General features: G+C 45.6%; 1 protein-coding gene across 2 annotated transcripts in view; it reads left to right on the top strand.

Annotated features, from left to right (window-relative positions):
• Positions 1-12538, top strand: part of RPE65 (retinoid isomerohydrolase RPE65) — a 97158-nt gene that overhangs the window by 77734 nt on the left and 6886 nt on the right. For both annotated transcript variants that reach the window (XM_068239257.1, XM_068239258.1), the window contains 5 exons: positions 610-749; positions 7213-7342; positions 9095-9209; positions 10856-10950; positions 11038-11149. In XM_068239257.1, the coding sequence (XP_068095358.1) occupies positions 610-749; positions 7213-7342; positions 9095-9209; positions 10856-10950; positions 11038-11149 (592 nt within the window). The remainder of the gene's footprint in view (positions 1-609; positions 750-7212; positions 7343-9094; positions 9210-10855; positions 10951-11037; positions 11150-12538) is intronic.

Consider the following 12538-nt stretch of genomic DNA (forward strand, 5'->3'; position numbering starts at 1 on the left):
GCCAGCAGCCATTCTCCTTCCTGTCCTCCAAGTCTCTGCATCCCTCGGGTGAGAGCGCCGTTTGTCATCATGATGGCAGACGGCGATCTCACGACAGGGTTACACCGCCACCCGGAGGACGGAGGGAGAACTGCAGCGCTGGTTCCCAGGGAGGTAAGTGCTGGGGCTGCTGCAGATCTCTTTGCTGTGTAATTTTTTTTTTCAGGTTTTAGGGTCTAAAAGCCTGCAAAAAAATTGCACCGCATTTAGATTCTAAAAAAAAAACGTACAGAATCATCAGGGAGGTTAAAGCAGCCATTTTCTGAAGGCCATGGAAGTGCCCTCCAAACTTGGTCAGACTTGGATGAGCGTTACGTTCTGACTGTGTAATGAGCACGTGAATGGAAATGACCTGGCTAGACAAATAATCGCTGCTCCACTTGTACTCCACAGATCTCTTATGTTCTGCAAACAAAGAAAAAAAAGGGGTGTGTCCTTAGACCAGGTGTCACCTGACTTATATACTGGCTGCCTCATGTCTATTGACTAATTAAAATGGCATTGCGTTTGTAAATTGCATCTGTTTGCCAGAAAATGCAGGGTCTAAAACTACTCTCTTGTGTTCTGCAGGTGTGGATGCAGGTTGCAGAGAAGCACACTGGAGAAACTCTCAGTATCAAATACAGAACGTCCGCCTTCAACATCTTCCATCACATCAACACATACGAGGACAATGGATTCCTAGTGGCTGACGTGTGCTGCTGGAAGGGGTAATGTCATCTGCTTCTCTATCCATGAATGACTGCAGGCACGTGCACAGGGGGGTGCTCTGGGTGCCCAGTCACCCCCCTTTTTTAAAATCTTCAAAAAAGGCGCCTCTCGTCGCGCAAATAAGCCCCGCCCCCTGACCACGGTAATCCCCGCCCACCCGCGGGAAGCTCCGCCTCTGCCTGGGACACTTTCAAGTGAAGAGGCCCAGACAGGAATCCTAGTGTGGCATACTGACCTCTCCCTCCACATAGGACCCATACTGACCTTTACCTTCCCCAGCACCCTTATTGACCTCTCCCTCCACCTAGTACCCAGTGACCACTCCCTCCCCTAGCACTCACAGTGACCTCTCCCTCCACCTAGGACCCATACTGACCTCTCCCTACCCAGTACACACAGTGACCTCTCCCTCCAACTAGCACCCACAGTGACCTCTCTTTCCACCTAGCACCCACAGTGACCTCTCCCTCCACCTAGCATCCACAGTGACCTCTCCCTCCACCTAGCACCCACAGTGACCTCTCTCTTACCCAGCACCCACAGTGACCTTTCCCTCCATCTAGCACCCACAGTGACCCCTCCCTCCCCCAGCACCCACAGTGATCTCTCCTTCCACCTAGCACCCACAATGACCTCTCCCTCCCCAGCTCTAGCAGTGATCTTGCCTACCCAAGCACCCACACTGACCTATCCCTCCCCCAGCACCCACAGTGATTTTTCCCTCCCCCAGTGGCTAGCCTCCTGTCCCCAGCAGCACCTACAGGGACCTCCCATCCCAAAAGCAGCACCTACAGTGACCTCTCCCATTGCCAGCTCCCACAGTGGCCTCTCCCAACATCCAGCATCCACTCCCTCCTCCTGTAACCACACTGACTTCTCCCAGCACCCACAGTGACCTTCCCTTTTTCCAGCACCCACACTGACCTCTACCTCCTTAGCAGCAACTATGCCATTCATAGCAGCACCCATAGTGACTTCCCACCCCCTGCACCCACAATGACCTCTACCTCTTGATACCCACAGTGATCTCCCCCAAAGGACCCACAGCGACCTCCCTTTCCTCTAGCACCCATACTGACCTCTACCTTCCACAGCACCCACAGTTACTTCTCCCCCCAGCACCCACAGTGACCTACCCTTCCTCCATCAACCACACTGACCTCTACCTCCCCTAACAGAAACTATGCCATTCATAGCAGTACCCACAGTGATCTCCCACCCCCTGCACCCACAGCAATCCCACCAATATTCAGCACCCACATTACACTCAACCAGTAACCCCTACTATAGCAAGCACCCAGTACTTGCACCAAGCATCCTGCACCCAATACTCACATCCGGCCTCAATATGGCACTTAGTACTTGCATCAAACAGCCACACAACACCCAATACCTGCACCCCTTTACCCTATAGCTGGCACCCAGTACTCACACCTACATGGCACAGTACTTGCACCCAGCCCCAACATGGCACTCACTACTCACACCTGCACACCGCCTTCACATGGCACCCACTATCTGCACTCACATAATTAGTACACCTACATGATGGTTGATACACCCCGACACAGCCAGAATCCACATGACACCCTGTGCCAGCACCCAGAACCCACATTGCACCCATCATCTGCATTTAGCATCCAAATGACAACAAATACCCCACTAGCCAGCACCCATCACCCATATGTCACCATGTGCTCACTCCCAATACCCACTTGGCACTCAGTATTTGCCCCTAAGACCCACATACCCCCATAATCTACCCCAACATGGCACAGTACACTCACATCACAGAGTTCTAAAGCCATTATATGCACCTAGTACCCGTCCATGACCAGCACCCAAATAGCACCCAGTACCCATCCTTGGTCCGAACCCATATGAGACACAGTACTCTCCCATGGCACACATCCAGACCACGCATGGCACTCCCTACTCACTGATGTCCAACACTCACATGGCTCCCTGTACCAATTAGCTCTTGCATGGCACCCACTATTGTTAATCACCATCTGCTAATCATTCAGCACCCAATACTGCATAGCACCCACTGCAAATAAACACCCAATACAAACTGGACCTTGGTACCCACAGCAGCTTGACACAGACTGTACTTTGGCATCTCAGCACCCACTGCAACTTACCACAAAGTGAACCTTTGTGTCTTACCATCTACTGCATCTGGGTACCCACTGCACCTCGGCACTTACTGCAGTTTTGCATCTACTAATGCTTAGCAACCACTGCATATTGGTAACCACTTCTTTGCCTGAAAAGAGGCTTGGGTGCTGATCAAGAGGGACAGAGGTCCCAGTAATGAAATGTGAGTCTGTGCCTCCACTGTGCCCACTGTAACCCACTCTAACAGTGGGCACCTATCGCTGCTGATTTGAGGGTTGTGGCGCCAAAAGAGTTGGTTGGAAGGAGACACAAAGTCTACCTGATACTGCTATAAAGGTGTGTGTGTGTGTGTGTGTGTGTGTGTGTGTGTGTGTGTGTGGGGGGGGGGTCTTATGCTTTCTGGAGAGGGGGTATTACATACACAATTTAGCACGATTTATCGATTTCAAATTTGAGCACCACACCCTTGAGGATCCTCTGCACGGCCCTGCTCCTTCCTGCAGCACCCACACTGACCTCTACTTTTCACAGCATCCACCCCTTCCCCTCATAGCAAGTAGGTGAATTCCGCTACACCTCGGACACCAAGATGGTGCTGGAACCAGGCGACTTGACCCAAATATGCAACAAAAATGGAGAAAGTTCCGCACAAGATCTTGTGTTCAATTGAGTCCCAACTTTATTAATGCAAGTAAAAAGCCATACATTCATGGAGCTTAGATGTTTCGGACTCACAGGTCCTTAATCATTGCACAAGTTCATGTTAAAAAGACACAGTGAATATAAAGTCTAAAACCCACCCCCAACACAGGTGAATCCAATCACACACTATTTTCCTGGTTCACACTCAAGAGTGGTGGTGGGTGTGGCTAAAATGTAAAGAGGGAATCAATAGTATTCCCCTTAATTAAAACCAAATTAACGCATATGAAAAGGATACAAACGACACTTAATACAGCAATTTCAGAAATTAATTAATTAGGAAGACACCGGTCGATCAAAAACCTGAAAACTAAACAAAAACAGAAAAAAGGAAGAAAGGGGATTCAATTAATACAATTTAAATCCCATCTGGTATTAAGTCCATGTGGCGAGCGTGTCCCTAACTGGAACATCCAAAAAGCTTCCCCTCATAGCTGGCACCCAGTACTCACACTCACATGCCACCAAGTATCTTCACCCTGGCCTAAAATTGCACCCAGTACTCACATCTGCATACAGCTTCCACATGGCCCCCACTATCTGCACCAAGCACCTACTTAACCCGTACATAAAGTACCTGCATTCAAAACCCATGTGTTGCCCAAAGCCCACCCATAGCCTGCACCCAGTACAGGCATGGCACTAAGTATTTGCACCCATGTCACATTCAGTACCTGTACCCAGCACCCACATGACATCCAGTACATGCACCCAGATCTTACATGGCACTAAGTATTTGCAATCAACACCCGCATGACACTCGATACCCAACCATAGCCAGAACCCACATGACACTCAGCACTTACACCCAGAACTCACATGGCACTAAGTACTTGCAATCAACACCGGCATGGCACTCGATACCCAACCATAGCCAGAACCCACATGACACTCAGTACTTACACCCAGAACCCACATGGCACCCATCATCTGCATTCAGCAGCATGACAATCAATACCCCCCCTAGCCAGAAACTAGGGGGGGGGGGGGGGGGGGAGGCATGCAGGGGAAGGCATTGCCAGGCCCCTTTTTTAAATTTGAGCACCCCCCACTTAAGGACCCTAGGCACGGCCCTGAATGACTGCGTCCTTTAGAGACCCAAGTATGTTAGAGAAAACTATTTGTGTTTTATTTACATAATGCTTCATATACAGCTAGAGATGAGATGAGTCAATGAGGTGCCAATGATTCCAGCTTGCATGCTAATTTCAGGCACCCAGGTTAGGATAAAACTAGGTTAAAACAATAATGTAGCTGAGCTGAAAGGAGCTCAAAGCTTGGCTACATTATTGTTTTGGCTCAAATACACCTGATGAAGTGGGCTGAGCCCACGAAACGCATTGCCACTGTCTAATAAATTGTTTGTACATTATTAGTATCAGCTTTCAAGATAAGTCACCTCTTTCATTCCATTTTATTGGTTTTAACCCAGTTTTATCCTCATCTGGGCACCTCTTTCCCCCACTTGTTCTGTTGCATGACTGGTAAGAGTTGTGTCCCTTAGCTTTGTCTGGAGTCCCTATTTTTTCATGAGAGCAACTATCTGTAACGATCGGTGTAACACAGAGAGGGTCTAATTACCAGTGATCTGCAGTATCACCGAGAATGCAGAATATACCCGATTATTGATGATCTGCAGTATCACCGATAATCCGATATATATTCTAACCTCTGGACACCTGAGAGATAAGAGTGTTTTGGTGTGACAGTAATACTTTGAGTATTGCACCTTAGGAGAAGGTACAGAAGCAGTAAGGAGTACTGCACAGAAGTATGTTCCTTCCGTATGCCTAGACTCTCTCGGGGCAGGAGCTAGGCTGAAAGTAGGAAGGACAGAGTGTGAGTGACACCAGTGAGAGGGTGTCACTAACAGGTCTGGGAACTGCCTCTAACAGTAAGGCCAGTTCTCGAGGTCGGGCAATCCAGGTCGTAAACACACAGACAGATACGGTACAGATTAAGGAGACAGATACAGAATCCAATAAACAGGCAGGGTTCGGCAACGGGGTATCAGAATAGCGGGGTACAGAATCAGGAGGCAAATACAGAGTCCAGGAACGAGCAGAGTTTGGCAACAGGATATCAGAGATAGCAAGGTACAGAATCAGAGTACAGAAGAATAGTCAGGCAGGCAGAATGTCAAAACAAATAATACAGTTCAATATTCCTAACGCTAAGGTGTGAGGTCCGTGATCGTCAACACCTTTGGAAACTATGCTAGAACATAGATACAGACAAGGTCTGAGTGCTACCACGATGTGATCGCAACGACAGACAACCAGAGAATGACCAGCACCCAGTATATATACACCAGTGCTCTCCAGCACCTCCCTTAAGTGCTGGACCAATGAAAGTTGCTGAAAATGTCAGCTGACCGGCCTGGTCAGCTGACCTTTCTCTGACTGCCATAAAAGTTCTGCCTCTCCGCGCGCACGCGCGTCATTCTGAACCTAGGTGGACTATCAGTCCCAGCCACACCAGTACTGCTTTGCAATGTCTCTGCTGACCCATGCGTGGGGTTGGTCGCACCGCTATCTGCACCGGCGGCTGTCTCCCCGCGCTGGGTCAGAATGTCAGCAACAGGGTCATGCGTGCTAACCGCTGCGTCAGACGCGGCGGCTTTTCCGTGTTCCGCCATGCTCTCCATGGAAACAGCCGCCTCCCGCTGAGTAGAGGCGGCTGATTTTCCGCGTTTCCTTACACTATCCTAAAAAGATTTAGTGACTCCTGAGTGGAGAGGAGTTTATCTCCACTTGCTTACTTGGTTGGTTTCCCTCATAGCAACTTGACTACCACAGTTCTCTCATCCTTTTACTTATTGGTCCACCTTCACTACACTATGTGGGCTCCCTGCATCTCTGTTTGTTTTGAAGAAGGCAAGTCATTACCGTGTGTGGTTTTATTTAATTAAAAAAAGTGGCTTGATTTGAGGGGTGTGGCCTGTTTTAAGGGCCAGAGTTTATGGCTCTATAGTTTATGTGCATATCCGCTTCTGAGCTGTAAATCCATCCCTGGCATTCTTGGTAACACCCGCACATTTTTGGAATTCTCTATCTACATTACCTTGTGTGATTTTATTTAATAAGAAAAGGGGGTGTGACTTGAGGGGGTGTGGTCTGTGTTATGTGGCAGCGTTTACATACACTTCCTGAACAGCACACCTCACTTGCAATGGATCCTTCCTGCACGGTCTAGTCTGTATTGCTTCCAGACTTGAAATCCAATGAAGTAGTCCACCAGCAGCGAAGATTTTCAATATTCTGTTTAATCCACTGCACTCGACAAAGAGCGGGAGACCGCTCGAAATGGCGACTGTCCGTTGTGCTTTACTGCCCGGCTGCAATTTATACACACTTACTTCCAAGTGTGGCCTACAGCGCTGTGAGCATCTGAGAGCTACTTACACCAGATACCTACTCCGGGTGATGGCTGTATATTCGCTGACTTTGTGAATTAAACAGAAAATTGAAAATCTTCACTGCTGGTCGACTACACAATGTCGCAAAGCGCCAGAGTTTACAGCGCCAGAGTTTATGTGCCTCCTGAGCTGTAAATCCGGTCCTGCTGCAGGACTCACATGTGAATAAGCTCTATGGCTGGTATGGATGTAGTCGGTTATTTTTGTTTCCTTTCTTGCAGGTTTGAGTTCATCTACAATTACCTGTATCTGGCCAACTTGCGTGCAAACTGGGAAGATGTGAAGAAGTATGCAGAGAAAGCTTCACAACCGGAAGTGCGCAGATACGTCCTGCCTCTCGACATCCAGAAGGTAGGAAATAGCATTTTAAACTGGCCATTGACCATACAATGTCGATTGCACAATCTTTCCACTTTTATGTAGTATGAGTACTTACATAACCTGTTTATAGCATTCTCAGTCGGCCCTTATACTAAAGAGATGTGGTAAGATTGCACAATCAAGATTGTATCGTGTATGGCCACCCTAAGGGTGTTTATAAACACCAATTTTCCCATTTGAATCTCTACACTTTCAATTGATTCCTCTAAATGTCCGATTGATCACCCTTTAGTCGTCCTTGACCAAAAATCTATCAAAAGTGTTGATCAGACAGTCGATTGGGGGGCGGGACAGGAGGGAGGATAGATCAATGGCCAATGGTGTTGCACTGCATTGAACAGTGCAATGCTACAGTTCAATCGATTTTCAATAGATTCCCTGCTGGAAGGGTGTGGGCCATGAGTCTATTGACTTTGGATCAACCAAACTGTTGTGCCGATACTTTACTATGAACTAAACGGCACCTATTCTAACCTTAATATTCCACGATAAGTGCCTAACTCCACCCCCATGCCTAAACCTAACCTCCCCATAAGTGACTAAAAAGAAGACCCCCCTACCAAATGCATAGACATAACCCCCCATAAGTGCCTCTATGTGGGCATATTGGGTGCTGTGGTGCTACGCTGAGCACCGTGATGCCTTTATGGGGGCATGCAGGGAGCTGTGGTTCTTCTCTGGGGGCGTGCTGGGAGTTGTGGTGCCTCAGTGGGAGGCCTGTGGGAGAATGGGAGGGGGTCCACTAGAAGGTCAGGGAATGCTATGGGGGGACTGCCAGACAACCCGGTTGCAGGCCAACCCACTCAGCAGTAAGCCAGACCAGCCAGCACAAGAAGCCAGGTATCTCTGCCTAGAAGTGACACGGCCTATCTATGCAATATGCTGCACTTTTTTTTTTTTTTTTTTTTTTTGTATTAATGGAGAGGGGGGCTTCAGCCAACATTTTGCTGGGCAGGCCTACTTAAACTGCTGTTAAAGGGAACCTTAACTGAGAGGGATATGGATGTTTCCTTTTAAAGAATACCAGTTGCCTGGCAGTCCTTCTGATCTCTTTGGATGCAGTAGTGGTTGAATCACACACCTGAAACAAGCATGTAGCTAATCCAGTCTGACTTCAGTCAGAGCACCTGATCTGCATGCTTGTTGAGGGGCTGTGGCTCAACGTATTAGAGACACAGGATCAGCAGGAGCGTCAGGCAACTGGTATTATTTTAAAAGGAAAAATACATATCCTTCTCAGTTTAGGTTCCCTTTAAGGTCATGTAAATTTGGCTCCACCCATGACCACACCCACATTCTGGTGCATGGCCACCACACCTATTTTCCGACTGGAGTGCTTAAAAGTGCCCCAGATCTCTTAGGATCCTAGTAAAGCCCGTGCCTAACTCACCAACAGTTGTAGGCGATCAGCTTCGACCAGCTATAACCATGAAATACTATGCATTAGCTGATCAGCTACTAGCTCCATCGAGTCCCCAAATGACCACCTGGGTGCCAGATTATGGAAAATTAACACAGACGTCTATCAGAAGCCTGCCGATCGGGACGCCCAGTTGTCCTGGTTAGACATATACAGAGATCAAAGGTGTGAACCAGCTTTGGCAATGTAATGTACAGTTAAATTCACAAGCAAGGAAAGGACCAGCAGTTATGCCTGTAAAGGAATTGATTGCTTTATGATGTAGGTCCCATGTTCTGCACTCTTCTCTTTCTGATGCACAGAACGATGTGGGAAAGAACTTGGTAAACTTACCGTACACCAGCGCCACGGCAACCCTGCGCAGTGATGACACTATCTGGCTTGAGCCAGAGGTCCTCTTCTCAGGTCCACGACAAGGTTCGTATTTACGGTTTAAAGGGAAAATCTGCTCTTGTTGCTTTCGGTTGGGCTGCACGTATAGCAAGACTGGACAAACATTATTTCAGCTTGATTTCTTTGTATGTGCTCACCAGATGCAGTCATTCCATAGTGTTTCTAACTGAGTGGCGGAAAGGATTTGCAAGGTTTGTAGCCAGTCACTGGATTGGTTCAGGTGTTGAAAATTGATTAAAAAAAATTGATTCTTGCTCTGTGCCATTAACTTCCTTAATATTCTGATTCTTTCCAAATTCTAGTGTCTGCAATGTTTTGCAATGCAATGATTCCAGGAAAGAATCAGAATGGCAGTATAGGCAGCCAAAGAGGTCAGAGAGCCTCCCAGTTTGGCAAGCCGGAGGGTACCCGTCCAATTAAGGTAGTCAGAGAGAGATGTCCCCAACCGCCCTGCCCCCCTGGTTATGGATAGCCCCCCACCACCAAGCCAATATAGATATATACTACCCACAAAGGTGAGTTGCAGTTCCTGCAACCACTGTATAGGCCTGCAGGGAATTAACCGTCCCTGCTCGGTACTCCAGGTCCTGCTGGATACTGGACGGTCGCACTCCTGTAGTACGATAGACTTTCTAGATAAACTGCAAAGCTATTATCTCCAAAGGAGGTCTGACTGGTAATGGGTAGGATGGAGACGCCTAATGTGTTTATTTTAAAATAAAAAAGAGAGGTAATCACTTACATCTCCAGATGATATAGACGCCAGTTCAACTGGGAAAAAATGTATTCAAAAAGCAATCTGACAACGCATTTCACAAGTTGTGGCCCGCTTTCTCAAGTCAATACAAAATGCCTCCATAGCATAGGGCAGGCTTTCTCAACCAGGGTTCCTTGAGGACTCTGCAGGGGTTCCTTGGCATTTTCCCCCATCGTGGGTGAAGTATAATAGAGCACATTATAATAGGTGGTACTGTAACAAGAAGCACTAAATTGGGGGTCAGAATAATAATGAGCACAGTATAATGAGTGGCAGTGTAATAGGGGGTAGTGAAATTAACAGCCTCACCTACTTTTAAAGACCATGCCTCAGGAAAAAATAAATGCAGGGGTTCCTCGAGATTACAAAATTGTTTGCAGGGGTTACTTGAGATCGAAAAGTTATTTTCAGGGTTCCTCCAGGGTAAAAAGGTTGAGAAAGGCTGGCATAGGGGATAGAGTGTCGGCACCTCTAATCAACATTTTAGAAAGCAAATCAGGGAGAAGAAAGATTTTACAATGGGCAAACACTGATTACATCATCTATAAATGAATATTGTAAAAAGTAAATAAGAAATTTTATTAATTTCGTTATTTTGACTACAGTTCCTCTTTAAGGGCCTGAGCTCACTAACGCAGTTGTGCACAGTTGTGTCCGCTTTTCAGCAACACATCAATGTTACAGATGCTGAAAAGCAGACACAACTGCGCACAGCTGTGTTAGTGGGCTCAGGCCCTAACTAAGCAGTGTGATTTTGGTTGTGGGAGGAAACCGTGCAAACACAGGGAAAACCCTAAGCAGATTGTGTGTTCTGGCTATCACTGAAGTCTGGGATGGGGAGAGTGCCAACTACTTAGGCACGTTTGTTATGATTGTTATTCTGCTTTTTATCACGTTTGTATTACCTTTACAGCCTTTGAATTCCCACAAATCAATTACACGAAGTATGCAGGGAAAGATTACTCATACGCTTATGGACTTGGATTGAACAACTTTATTCCAGACAGGGTAAGAGGAGCATTGCTTTTCTGTTCAATTGTTTGTCCCCCCTCCCCCCATAGGGCTCTTCTGACACATGATTTTATACTATTTCAGCTTACCAAACTCAATGTCAAAACCAAAGAAACCTGGGTATGGCAAGAGCCCAACACCTACCCCTCCGAACCCATATTTGTGCAATCCCCGGATGCTACAGAAGAGGATGATGGTAAATATTAAGGCCCTGTGCATAATTGTTAACCCCTTCACCACTGAGGGGATTTACCCCCGACCACCAGAGCAATTTTCACCTTTCAGCGCTCCTTCCATTCATTCGTCTATAACTTTATCATTACTTATCACAATTAAACGAACTATATCTTGTTTTTTCCACCACCAATTAGGCTTTCTTTAGGTGGGACATTATGCCAAGAATTATTTTATTCTAAATATGTTTTAATGGGAAAATAGGAAAAATGTGGGAAAAAAATCATTATTTTTCAGTTTTCGGCCATTATAGTTTTTAAATAATGCATGCTACTGTAATTAAAACCCATGAAATGTATTTGCTCTTTTGTTCCGGTTATAAAACCGTTTAAATTATGTCCCTATCACAATGTTTGGCGCCAATATTTTATTTGGAAATAAAGGTGCATTTTTTTCAGTTTTGCATCCATCCCTAATTACAAGCCCATAGTTTATAAAGTAACAGTGTTGTACCCTCCTGACATAAATATTTAAAAAGTTCAGTCCCTAAGGTAACTATTTATGTATTTTTTTTATTGTAAATTTTTTTAAAAAAAAATTTAATTACAAAAAAAAATAAAATTGGGAGTGTGGGAGCTAATGAGTAAATTTTTTGTGTAAAAGTAATTTATTTGTATGTGAAAAATGTTTAGGGTGTAGTTTTACTATTTGGCCACAAGATGGCCACAGTAACTTTTTGTTTAATGCGACCTCCAAGCGTCCTTCCGGACTCTTGGAGGAAGTACTAGGAGGCTGGGTAAGTGTTTTTTTTTTTTCACAATGAAAAAATGGATTTACCCCCGACCACCAGAGCAATTTTCACCTTTCAGCTCTCCTTCCATTCATTCGTCTATAACTTTATCATTACTTATCACAATTAAACGAACTATATCTTGTTTTTTCCACCACCAATTAGGCTTTCTTTAGGTGGGACATTATGCCAAGAATTATTTTATTCTAAATATGTTTTAATGGGAAAATAGGAAAAATGTGGGAAAAAAATCATTATTTTTCAGTTTTCGGCCATTATAGTTTTTAAATAATGCATGCTACTGTAATTAAAACCCATGAAATGTATTTGCCCTTTTGTTCCGGTTATAAAACCGTTTAAATTATGTCCCTATCACAATGTTTGGCGCCAATATTTTATTTGGAAATAAAGGTGCATTTTTTTCAGTTTTGCATCCATCCCTAATTACAAGCCCATAGTTTATAAAGTAACAGTGTTGTACCCTCCTGTCATAAATATTTAAAAAGTTCAGTCCCTAAGGTAACTATTTATGTATTTTTTTTATTGTAAATTTTTTTTAAAAAAAATTTAATTACAAAAAAAAATAAAATTGGGAGTGTGGGAGCTAATGAGTAAATTTTT

The sequence above is a fragment of the Hyperolius riggenbachi genome, chromosome 6 (assembly GCF_040937935.1).
Source record: "Hyperolius riggenbachi isolate aHypRig1 chromosome 6, aHypRig1.pri, whole genome shotgun sequence".
Taxonomy (NCBI): domain Eukaryota; kingdom Metazoa; phylum Chordata; class Amphibia; order Anura; family Hyperoliidae; genus Hyperolius; species Hyperolius riggenbachi.